General features: G+C 41.9%; 1 protein-coding gene across 5 annotated transcripts in view; it reads left to right on the top strand.

Annotated features, from left to right (window-relative positions):
* The window catches only part of npr3 (natriuretic peptide receptor 3), a 75,370-nt gene that overhangs the window by 27,148 nt on the left and 34,793 nt on the right, over nt 1-13,429 (top strand). For all 5 annotated transcript variants that reach the window (XM_048538600.2, XM_048538598.2, XM_059648859.1 and 2 more), the window contains one exon: nt 1,608-1,783. In XM_048538600.2, coding sequence (XP_048394557.1) covers nt 1,608-1,783 — 176 coding nt within the window. The remainder of the gene's footprint in view (nt 1-1,607; nt 1,784-13,429) is intronic.

The raw sequence follows: 13,429 nt of genomic DNA, 5'->3' as shown, positions 1-13,429 counted from the left end.
CTGTTTGTTGTATCAATACGTAGAGGGCCCAAAAAAGGATGGTGTAGTGCTGGATCTGGTTCTGGGGAAAGAAGCTGAACAAGTGTTCGATGTGGCAGTGGGGCAACACGTAGGCAGCAGCGACGACAGCATGGTACGGATCAGATTTATTCTGGACAAGGAAAAAGATGGCCTGCGAGAGACGGCTTTGGACTGGGGGAAAGGCAGATTTTATTAAAGTTAAGCAGGATAAGGCTGTAGTAGACTGGGAGCAGGTAAGTGTACAGCGAAGCATTGGGGTCATTCAGGAAGGAGCTAGGGAGAGTACAAGTCCAACCTGTGCCCTTTAGAATGAAATGAAGTAGCAATAGGTTTAGAGAACCGTGGATGCCTATAACAATTCAGGACTGGATAAGGATGAAGAGTAGGACTTCTAGTCAGCTCAAAGGGAGCAATTCAGCTGGAGCCCAAGACGAATATAGGAAGTGCAAGAGGGAACTGAAGAAAGCAATTAGAAAAGCAAAAAAAGTGCATGATAAAGAATTTGTGAACATAACCAGGATTAGGGAAAATCCTAAAATACTTTATAAATGCATTAAGAGGAAAAGGTTAACCATGGAAAGAGGAGGGACACTTAGGGACTTAGGCAACCTACGTGTGAAGTTGCAGGATATTGGAACGGTGTTGAATGAATACTCCTCTTTGGTCTTCATTCTGGAAACGGAGAACATAGATATGGAATTCAAGCAAAGGGACTGTGAGGAACTTGCAAAGGTTGACATCGGAAGTAGAGAAATATTAGAGGCTCTGTCAAGCTTAAAAACTGTCAGATCCCCTGGTCCAGATGAATTGCATCCCAGGCTGCTGTGAGAGGCATGGCAAGAAATTGCAGGGGAATTGACAAAAATTTTACATTCCTCTCGGCCATGGGTGAAGTGCCAGAGAGCTAGAGGATGGCACATGTGATTCCACTTTTTAAGAAAGGTGATAGAGATGAACCTGGAAATTACAGACTGGTGAGTCTCACATTAGTGGTACAGAAACGATTCAAGAAAATTCTGAAGGAGTGAATTAATACCCAGCTGGAAGGGTGTGGGTTAATTAGAGATAGTCGACATGGTTTTATCAGAGGGAGGCCATGCCAAACAAATTTGTTAGTAATTTTTAAAAATGTGATCATGTGTGAATGAGGGAAGTTCACTTGATGTAGGATTTTAGCAAAGCTTTCAACAAGGTCACACAGAGGAAATAGATCAGAAACTGGCTTACTAATAGGATATAAACCTTACAAACTTAAAAAAAATTGGTTCAGAATTTTAAATATCACAACATTCGAGAATGTAGGATCAGTGCAAGAAATTGGGATTAGCACACTTTTGGCTGTAGTTATGTCGGTGTAGACTCAGTGGATCAAAGGGCCTTTTCTGTTCTGTATGAATCTATGATTCTATGCTGCAAATGTACCTTGGGCAAAATTGAGTTTTATGAGGTGTTGCAGCTATTAAGATCACCTTAGTGTAATAGAAGCCAGAAACATTATGTCTGAAGGCGTTGAATATTTCCAAACTAATTTCATCCACTGAGAGACTTTTTAGAGTGAGATTGAAAATCTTTCATTTTATTCTTAGGAAATGGCTCATGGAAACAAGGAGATAAATTTGATCTTGAAGCCAAAGCAGCGTACCAGTCACTTCAGACTGTGACTCTACTGAGGTCAGCAAAGCCAGAGTTTTACAAGTTTGCCGCTGACATGAAAAATCGATCACGTCATCAGTACAAATTGACTCCTGAAGATGACAATGGTGTAAGTCTGGCATATAATTTACAAAGAACCACTTTATTTTTGAAAATTCAGATCTGGCACACTTAAAGTTGGGAGGTAGAGTTCAAGGGAAGGATTGACTGCAAGTTGACTTTCATAATTCTCAATGAATGAAAACAGCATCAAGTAGGAAAGTAATCACCTTTCCATATTTGTCAACTTCTCTTCAAAAGTGACTTTGCCACAAGGCCATGGATAGTTTACTCAGGCCGCAAATGGTCAATTCTGTAAATGTAAACATGACGTAGAATATATGGCTGGTGAGGAAACCACATTGATTGAGATTGTTAATTGCGTACAGTTAAAAATGTTTTCCCGTTGTAACCCTGACAGGGAGATGACAAGTTGAATGGCGTTCAGTTGTGTATAACCGTTCTATGATTCTAAGTTTCCAATTTCTTGTTCCTGAGAGGAAACCTTACCTGTCTGAAATGCCAAATGTTCATCATATTTTCTCAGCAAACAAGGGCCCAATTTTTTACTAGGATGGTGAGTGTGTCTGCTCTGGTGAAAATACTGGCACGTTTTCGGAATTGCAAATTTGTGTCCACTCACCGACCGCAAACTCCCCCACCCCAAAATCCCTCCACAGTCCCAGCTTCTCTCAGTTTCATGGGGGAGGCTGGGGTCCAAGGCCAAATCATATTTCGTGTCTGTGTGAGAGTCCTGGACGCAGTTGCCCGTGTGAGTGATCTGCTGCTGCATCCCACTGAAATAGGATTCTGGTCTCCCTGCTGGCTGGAACTGGCATAAGGAAATTACAGCAGGTAATGTCTCAGTATATAGCTTTGACTGACGCACTGCCCCTTAGGAGAGCCGTATAGCCTTGCGGATATGGTCCCAAGATATCTTGATGGTGGGGAGGTGGAATCAGGATTCCTTTAGGATTGTGGCAGTGAAAAGATCCAGCATCCTTTCAGAGTGGCAACGATTGTGTATAAACATTTCTCCTTGAAACTGTGCAGCACGTCAAGAACTACCAATAACGAGCAAAATGTTTTGACCTGCTGCGATATCAACATCTGTCAAGAAATGTCAACCCATCAAAAAGTGTCCAGAAGTCTCAAAGTATGAGCTTATCATTGACCAGAAGCTGAACTGGATCAGCCATTATAAGTACTGCAGCTACAGCAGGAGATGAGAGGCTTTGAATTTTATGGTGAGTAATTCACCTCCTGACTCCTCAAAGCCTGTCCGCCATCCAAAGGCATAAGTCAGGAATGTATTGGAATATTCTCCACTTGCCTGGATGGATCGAGCTTCAATAACACTCAGGAAGATTTAGAGGGCTACTGCAATAGGGCTGGAGAATTGGACTAGCTGGTAACTCGTTCAGAGGCCGATGCAGAAATGTTGGGCCAAATGATCTCCTTTCATTCAGTAAAATTCTATGATTCTAAGCTTGACACCATCCAGGGCAAAGCAGGCAATCTTGAGAGGCTGTATATCCACAAACATACACTCCCTCCACCACCATTGCATAGTGAGAGCAGTGTGTGCCATCTACAAGGCACACTTCAGTAACTCACCAAGGCTCCTTTAATACTGCAGCTTGCAAACACTCTGCCCTTCACCACTTTGAAGATCAACAGCAGCAGGTGCATGGAATCATCACTACCTGCAAGTTCACCCAGAAGCCGCACATTATCCTGGCTTGGAATTATATCATGACTTCTTCAGTGTCACTGGAACAAAACCCTGGAACTCCCTCTCTTTGGGTGTACTTACACCACCTGGACAGCTATGGTTCACGGTTTCAGTTCATAAATACCTTCTCCATGGCGACCAACAGTAAATGCTCGCAAAGGCAGCAAGGCTGCTGTCCTATGAATGAATTTGAGAAAAGAATGACAGGGTTTTTCTAAATAAAGTTTAGTCTGCAACTGAAATTTAAATACTTGTTGTATATTATTTATGCAAATACAAACTTGGTGCAATTTCCAGCTTGTGCTAAGATTCTAAATCAAAAAGACTGTGGGTTAAGGTAAGTCTTCGTCTAGTCGAAGCACTTAAACTAAGTCGACTTTCTGGTGCATAATTGGAAAAGCATGATGTTATCTGAATTCTCATCTTTTAGATAAACCATTACGATGAGGCTGTTTCTGTTCTAGTGGATGTATAAATATCCCATGACAGAATTTGACAAAGAGAAGTGGCGTTCTTCAGTGAGAAATCTGTTCAGCAGCTTTGCTGACAGTTCTAAGGCAACTGGCACTGTAACAGGCCTTTAAGACCTGCTTCATCAAAGCTGCCACCTCACTGCTAGCAGATTTGTTGGAGGAGACACAGAAGTCTGTCAATGTACTTCAGTGACCAAAAGGCCAGAGATCTTGTCACACCTTTGTTTTATGAATCAGAAGATGTGTTGTTTCAAGCCTGTGAATGAAAACGTTTGGTATCTTATCTGAACATTAATAAAAATGAAATTCTAAATTCTTGAAATGAATAATAAATTACAAAGCAATGCTGGTTGAACACTGAGAAGTCAAATACATGGAAAGGAGTTTGTGTTTCTTCATGTGGTGAGGGAAGTGAAATAGAGACAGAGGGTTCCACTCCCAGCCCTGCTGTTTATGAATATTCAACCAAGCATCAGATGGCCATATTGTGTAATATTCTCTGGCCAAAGGTAACCCTCAGGATGTTGATAGTGGGGGATTCAGTAATGGCCATGCCATTGAATGTCAAGAGATGATCGTTAGATTCTGTCTTGTTGGTGATGGTCTTTGCCTAAAACTTGTGTGGTATGAATGATGCTATTTATTAGTTTTTCCAGATCTTGTTGCATTTGGACATGGACTGCTTCAGTATCTGAGGAGTCATGAATGGTGCTGAACCTTGTGCAATCACCAGTGAATATCCCCATTTCTGATCTTATGATAGCGGGAAGCAGCTGATGGTGATTGAGCCTAGGAAATACTTTCAAATAAAATCATGAGGGTCATAGATAAGGTGAATAGTCAAGGTCTTTTCCCTAGGGTAGGGGAGTCCAAAACTAAAGGGTTTAGGTTTAAGGTAAGAGGGGCAGGATTTAATAGGGACCCAAAGGGGTAACTTTTTCACACATAGCGCTGTGTGTATATGGACAGAACTGCCAGACGAAGTGATAGAGATGGGCACAATAATAGCATTTAAAAGACATTTGGACAGGTACAAGGATAGGAAATGTTTACAGGGATATGAGCCAAATGGGATTAGTTCAGTTGAAGAAACCCCTCTGGTCAGCGTGGATGAGTGAGATCAAAGGGTCTGTTTCCGTGCTGTATGACTCGATGTTCAGGACTGTTATTATACATCTCTGGACCGGGTGGGATTTGAACCAGGTCGTTTGGCTCAGAGGTACGGATACTAACACAGTGCCATAGGAACGCTAAGAAACTGTATTCACATTTAGCCCATCACACAGAGATCATCAGGAAATAGAATCCTAGTCTCCTGCATGCCAGGCAGAGCTGCTTACCACATCATTAACATGGAGCTTCTAGTTGTTGGGCCTAGGACACTACTTTGAGGAATGCCTTCAGCTGAGGTCCTTAAAATGATTGGACTCCAACAATCAAAACAACTTCCCTTTGTGCTAAGTGTGACTCCAACCAGTGGAGCAGTGTAGCTTGCCTGGAGCACAATTCTTTAGTAATAGAGTTGGGATGTTCTGTATACCCCAAGTTTTGCTGTAACTATTACATTCAGATGGCTTTTGATATCATGTGAAGTGAGTTGAGTTGGCTGAAGATTGGCATCTGTTATGCTGAGGACTTGAAGAGGCAGCCCAGATGTATCGTCCATTTGATTCACATTGACTTCAGTTTTATCAGAGCTCCCTAATGTGATACTCTGTCCACAGCAATCACTTGCATCTCACCTCTGAAGTTCAGTTCTTTTATCTGTATTTGAACCAAGGCTAAATATGACCTAAAACAGATCATCAGAGATCAAGTTAGTAACTAGTTAATTATCACTTGATAAAACCATTGAGAACAGCCTTCTTCATTTGCTGATGGCCAAGAGAAGACTATTGGGGCAATAATTAATCAAAGTGCATTTTTTTCTGCTTTAGCTGGGTAATTTTCCACATTGTTAGGTGGCTACCAGTTGTTTTAAAACAGATTTGCTAGTGTTGTTGCTCGTCTGAGACACAATTCTTCAGTACTGCATTCGGAACATGCTGTGCACAAAGCCTTTGCTGTAACTAATACATTCAGATATTTCTTGAAATCATGTGAAGTGAGTTGAATTGGCTGAGGATTGGCATCTATGATGCTGGGGACCTAAGGAGGAAGCTGAGATGGATCATCCATTTGTCGCATCTGACTGAAGATGACCTCAACGTTCGACTGATGTGCTGACTTCCGGCCTTATTCAGGACGGGAGTTTCTTCCTATTAGTTTTTTAATTGTTCATCTCAGTTCATGACTGAGTGTAGAGGAATGCAGAGCTTTAGTCTGCTTGATTAGTTTTGGAATCTTTCAGCTCTGACTTAACTTTCTGATCTTGTTGTTCAGCATGCAGGTAGTCTTACAGCCCTTTCTGGGCAACACATCTTGTGCTGTATAGTTCAATGATACCGCGTACGACAGCCTGAAGAACGGACTGAAACAGGAACAGTCCTGGCTGCCACCTTGTTAGGTATTTTCTTCTCCATGATCCTGACCTTTGACCTATGGAAGGTGTTCACCTACATGCTCTTTCAGATGGCAAGTTCGACAAACAGTTCAGACTGCAAGCGCCGACAAAAATACGCATGTTGTGATCAGAGATTCCTCCACACAGATGATTAATTGCTCACACTGAAACTCAGCTACAAAGATTTGCGAATTGTCTCTCCTGTGGTTGTAATATGTTCTGTGTGACCATAAGTGTGTACAAATGTGGTTATGACTCAGGATGTCACATTGCTGCCCTTGATTTCTCTAAATATAATCCTGCTGTAAGTGGTTCGCAGATTCTGCTACCTTAGGTCCATGCTGACAATTTGTTTTGTGATTAACGTGCCAATTCATTCAATAAGCAAAGCAGCTACCCATTTAGGATGACAAATGAAACACGTGTAGAAAAGAATCAAGTTGCCTCTCACACCACAAAGCTGGTTTACAAGGCTTGTGTTCAAAGCACCTTTGTAGTATGGTTGAGAAAGATGGATAACTTGCAGCTATTAAGAATCTCAACAACTATCATCTCTGTTGTTTTCACCGCATTCTGGGCACTTCAAACAGGGACAAAATCAACAATACAGCTGTGCTTTCGAAAACAAATCTTGCAAGTAGATAGCCATTCATTGGGCAGAGGGGAGTTTGCTGGCTCAGGCACACTCACAGAAGCTGGTCATGTACCTAAGAATTTCCTGTGTGATGAGGCTGCCATGACCAGTTTTCACACCTGGGAGACACAGGTCACTGACAGATAGTAATTGTGACACTACCTGTAGATCAATGTGCACCACCGTGACAATCAGCGGGCAACAGTTACCGATTCCAGTAGCAGCAAATTACTGTGACACCCGATGACCAGTTCATATTTGGCACTTGGGGCAGAATCTGCCTTTTACGCATTGAACTTTTCAGCCATCAGATAAAGTGCACCATTTGAAACAACCAAAACTAATTTGATTTGCTTGTGCAGACAAAACTTGCTGAAAGGCATCCTTCTGTGCTTTACCAATTCTGTGATGTGTCCATGATCGTATGTAGATGGGGCAATGACAAGGAGCTCTGTGTTGTAGATTCACGCTTTATTTTTAGCTATGCCTAGCATAGGTACTGGCATGCCCTCCTGCACTCTTTATTGAACCAGAGTTGATCCCTGGCTTGATTGTAAAGTTAAGTAGGGGATATGTCAGGCCACAAGGTTACAGCCTGTGGTTGAGTAAAGTTCTGCTGCTACTGAGGCTCACATCGCCTCGTAAACCCATTTGTTCAAACTCTGTCCCGATCAGCGTGAAGATAACGCAGTGGAAGGAATGCTCAGTGTGACAACAAGCCTTTGTCTCAACAGTGTCTGTGTGATTGTGACTCCTGCATGTATGGCCTTGGATGGATCTGCCTGCTGCTGGTATGTTGGAGTACTTGGTCAAGTAGTTTTATCCATGCCTTTGTTTACCTCACTGCCGTCCGTAGACCCAGTCTCTCAGCTATGCCTATGAGGGCTCAGCCAGCTCAGTCGGTTTTGTCCATCATTGGGATCTTTAAAATCAACAATATTCCTCCTTCTACTATCAATCTGCTGAAATTTTACTTTTTCCCATTCGTCATTGATGCTCAGCACCTTTAAATAGTGGCTCTCCTTTCCCCTTAGCGTCAAGTACAGAAAATGCAAGTTAATATTTAATCAATCACTGCTCTTTGAGCTTAATCTTTTCTCTCCTTACCAATTATTGCAGTTTGAGAAATTGGATGATATGGAATGGTGCAGCAGGGTCGATGTGGTGAATGGCTACTCCTGTTCCTGTTTGTTATGGGAAAGGAATTTACTGTTCCTTGCTGGCACGTTTGGAGATCTGTTGCTATCATTTAACAGGAATTGGGCTTGAACTATCCCAGTGGTATCACAGGGTATATAAAGAGCATTGAAGCTCATCTGACCAAATTGAAGGGTTTAGCCTATTACAACTCAGAAAAATAAATAGAGCAATCTAATAATTCAGCCTGTGAAATGAGCTAACGTCCCAGCGCTGTTGCTTTACTGTAGCTGTGAGGATGAGCAGCGACATTTGATTTGTAACTTTGTGTTAATTCAACAAATTCAATGCCAGAAGTAAGTACATGAAAGAAAACAATATGCTAAGAATCAATTAAGACTATTTAATCTGTGTGTTCACATTACACTGTGGATAAATAAAAAGTGGTAGAGTTTAACCGCAGCTTCCATCCATTTCATTTCAATTAGATTTAAAAACATTTAAAATCCAGATGGAGAGAGCCTGTGACTGCCTGCAGCTCTGTAGCTGACGCATGATCATTACAATTACATCAGAATTATTAAATATATCCTTCAGTTACCTAACAGCCCACAGATGTCACGAAGCAGCTTTCTTCCTAAAACACATGTAGGAGTTAAAATATCCAAAATGATTCTCTTTCTGCCCAGTGTTATAAAGGAATTAGATGCATCAGAACTCAGATTGCAAGGCAAAATTGCATGTTTGTTATTTGGAGAGAAGAAACCAAGAAATGCAGAGGCTGACCTGGGTTCATCAACTCACTCCTGTCAGTGTTCTGAACCTGTGATGCTGTTTTTAAATGTAAATGCTCTAAATGCTCCAGGGGCACACATGGTGTCCAACAACTGGTATGGAGCATTAGCAGGAGACAGGAACTGCCTGCAGAGCGTTAATATTTACGGTGGGCCTCCAGCACTGCCGTTGGTCCTGGGCCAGTCCCAGCAGTATCCACTGCTCCCAGTGGCGCTGTTGGTATGAAGACCTGCCTGCCATCTGACTGACTAGCAGTTCCTCGTGGTTTAAATTTCATTCTGAAGGCCCGAGGATCCCAACAGCAGACAGTTAAACTGGCCAGTAGGCATTTAGTCCCAACCTTATTCCCAGAAATGGCCACATGGGGTTGCCACTGTCTTTCTGGCTAGTGGGTGGAATAGGGTCATCTTCATTACATTCAGCTTGTGATGTCAAACCAATGCAAGGCATCAAACTAGTGCCTGCTGATCTTTATAACTGAAACAATAAAAGTCAGAGGAATTTGATATCAAGTTGTATGGTGTACTCCCCAATCCACATTTCAAGCGCCAGTCTCAGTTCCAGGAAACAAAAAGCAAAACATACCAATCTTTGAACTTCTGTTTGTGCTTCAAAAAAAAGGCTAGCTGTTGAAAATTACTGGGTATATGGCAGGTGTATCTTGGCTTGTGCGTTGATGCCAAGATCCACCTTTCGCCATTTTAATCGGATGGATGAATAGCCTGCCTTAAGAACTACAAGAGAAATAGTTTGCTTTAGATCGGAGGCACCTGAGATGTGAGACGTGTGACAATTAATTAAATAAGAAAAGCTGATAGAAGGATGTTGTGTCTGGTATGATATGAACAGAATCTGGTAAAATATCATCGGGACAGATACCTTCAGCAGGTATGCTGTGGAGTGGAAAAAGTTCATCACTAGGCTTCTCTCCCTCCCTCTGGGATTTTTCATCTTTGACATTGTATTTCAGGAATCCATGCTGGACCTCATTTAGCAGTTGCAAAGAATAGGGACAGAAGGGGGAAAAAAAATGTCAGCGAATCCTCATCCACGTGGCCCTTTCATACATGAGGTGGGGAAAAGTGTGGTCAGTTCATGCTGAGGCGAGAGGTATTTTGGCCAGTGATGCTGCCTTTCACTTCGTTGGTACCTAGCTTGTGTGAGATACTGGAGCATCCAGCAACCGTTTAACAATGCCCAGTTTGTTTTCAGCTGAGTAACGGTGAAAAGTGGAAAACTAACTGCTCAATTGAGTCACTTGTGATAATCATGCATCAAATCCAACTGTACTCGCTAGTATTGAGTGAAAAAAAAATTACCAGTCAAAGGAAAAGGCTAGAAGCAAATACTGATAATGTATTAATAATTTAGAGTTTAAAATGCACAGAGTGCTACGAGTCTAACATTTTCCACCATACAAACCAAGCCTGGATTTTAACGAGTGGTGTTACCATGGTGAGCTGTGCAACATTTCATACAGTTCATATGCAGAGTGGAGCACAGTAACATGATGGAATGGCATTATATTGTCAAGCATGTTTAACATTACAAGTTTGCATATACATAAATGTACATTTATTACATATATTGAGGCCTACATATATTTACAAAGAAGTCTTTCAATATATGCCAAAGGATATTAAAGCCTGGAATTCAGAGACTGAAGAAGAGGCTGTGTTTTTATAAGTGCTTAACTAGGTGAGTCGTTGATTTTTGTTGTTCTGAAGTTGTTGAGATTCAGGAGAAGGTCAATTGCTTTCTGACAGAATGGGATGAAATGTCAGAGGGCCAATCAATCAAAGGCCATTCTGGCATATCTCCCAATTGCTATGACAGAGCTCTGAATTTAGATCTGCTGATCATCTGCCTTGACAGAGAAGTTATAGAGAGCATGGGAGAAGACATAAATTAGAAAAATAAATAACGTGCAAAAAGAGTAAAGCTGGACATTTTCTTGTTGCAGCAAGCGTAAGGGGTAGTTTTATGTGATTCCATACCCGGTGCAGATGCCTGTCCACCTTATCAAAGTTAACAGTAAGCATTCCTTACAATTCTTCATCCAATCATTATGACAGATTAAAATTGCAAATTAGAAAATTTGGAGAACTGCAGTTTGAGTTCATTTGCCATATGCATCTGACAATCTGACCTGATGATCCATTCATTGCAATCCATCGTTAGGAGTACTGATTCACTGATTTGGGTAAAATCAAGGCGTTCTCTCAGTCCACACCACGCTAAGTAGATGAATTGGTCTTTCATGCCGTACCTGTCTGCAGGATCTTGCTGTGCTCCAAATGGCTGTCATTTTTGCACTTGTTTCAGCTGCATTTCATACCGGAGAAGATAGAACTATTAATTATTTTTACAATAGAGGGGCTAGTCTCCCTGACTACTCACTTTCTCTGGTGACATCCAGATATAAATATAACCAATATCTGAGGTTGTAGACATACTTGCTGACCGCTGGGTTTGGTTGCAAACCTTTTGTCACCCTGCTAGGTAACATGGTCAGAGTGCCTCCAACGAAGCTTCGGTGTTCTGTCCTGCTTGTTACTTATATGCTGATGCTCAATACAACAGTCTGTCCCCACCCAGGAGAGGTAATGTTCTAGTTTTATTATCACTGGCCTGTTAATCCAGAGGCCTTGGGTTTGAATCCCACCATGGCAGCTGCTGGCATTTGAATTCAATAATAATAATGAAATCTGGAATTAAGAGTCTAATGATGACCATAAATCCATTATTGATTTTCGGAAAAGCCCATCTGGCTCACTAATGGAACCGAAGGAAACTGCCATCTTTAACTGGTTTGCTTACATGTGATTCCAGACCCAGAGTGACTCTTAACTGCCCTCCTAACTGCAATAGGGATGAACAGTAAATCCTGCCTGGCCAGCGATGCCCTGATCCTGTAAATGAATGAAAAAAACTATGAGTAGTTCAGGCAGCTATTACCGCAGTGAAGAGGTCAATTGCAGAAAGTTGCTGAAATAGCGAGGATCGTTCTCACATTTTACAGCTTTCCCTCACTTACTTCTCTTCCACTGCCCCACCCTCTCCAAAAGCCCAAGGCATTTCTGAAGGTAGCCTCTTGGCAGAATGCCAGGACACTGTTGTTGGGCCCTTTTTAGAAACCCAACCCCCCCCCCCCACCAATCTCCCTGCCATTATAGAGGTGCTGCAATGAGAAGGCAGCAACACCAGAGATGTCTCTGTTTGACATCCCCTTGTGACCTCCTACTTGCCTCGGCAGTGCCCATCTTTTGCAGCTGAGCTACCAACACCCACAGCTTCTAACTTTCTCATTGGGCTTCACGCCTTAGGATTCCACTTGCTATCAGTCGCTTAACCAGCTTTTCCCAGTAAAATTGGGATTCCGTGTGCTTGTCATCACCGGATGGGTTTGGAGCCACTTTACCAAGAACAATATTCAAAAACAGTATGATTCTAGCCTTGAAGTCAGATCAATTACAATTACTTGTCCAATTTCAAAGCAGAAAATATAATTAATTTAGTGATGGGAGGCAGAGTCTTTCAATTGGGATGGAGCACTCAGAATCCTTACAGTGTGGAAACAGGTGCTGCAGCCCAACTCTCAGAGCATCCTACCTCGACCCATCCCCCTAACCTACACATCCCTGAACACTGTGGGCAATTTAGAATGGCCAGTCCACCAAGTCTGCACATCTTTGGACTGTGGTGTAAAACCCACACAGAATGGGGAGAATGTGCAAACTCTACACAGTTGCCGAAGGGTGGAATCGAACCTGGGTCCCTAGTGCTGTGAAGCAGCAGTGCTAACCACTGAGCCACAGTGCTCCTTTAATTAATTATTACTGAGTGACTGTTATTTATCAAGTTTAGCTTTTCCACCAACCCAAATTTAATTTTAAACAACATGATGAAAATGGTTCAATATTTTTGAAAAGCATTGAGAAAGCTATGAAGAAGCAAAGCAGAAATAAAAGCAAACCAAAAGCTACTGGTGCAAATGAGGGTGACCATGTATCAAATTCAAAAGGAATTTGAACAGTGAGGGTATCTGACCTTGTGTAATTTAAGACAGGCAATCATTCAGCACTGGAACTTTCAACCACTACATAATGTTGATCTCTTAGATGCCATCAATGGTAAATGTGGACATAACAGGTACGCTAATAAATTTTGGGTTCATTTGCAACTAATTTGCTTGCCAATAATGCAGAAACATATCGAATCATAAACGCTTGACTTGTTCTACAATGTGCTTAGCCATGCACTGACAACTGATAGGCAGCTCTTTGTGTCTCCTGTAGCCCTAAGAATAGGAAGAAATGCTTCAGTTTGACACTGGATAATTTGTCACAATGAATAGCTCTATTCAGTAGTCAGAGAACTTTTGAAGCAGCAGCGTACCAAATAAAATGAACAAAGTACAATCCTGCCCAAATCCTGAG

Source organism: Stegostoma tigrinum, chromosome 1 (assembly GCF_030684315.1).
Source record: "Stegostoma tigrinum isolate sSteTig4 chromosome 1, sSteTig4.hap1, whole genome shotgun sequence".
Classification (NCBI taxonomy): Eukaryota; Metazoa; Chordata; class Chondrichthyes; order Orectolobiformes; family Stegostomatidae; genus Stegostoma; species Stegostoma tigrinum.
Note: the sequence above shows the minus strand (reverse complement) of the source record. Positions and strands in the feature narration are given on the sequence as shown.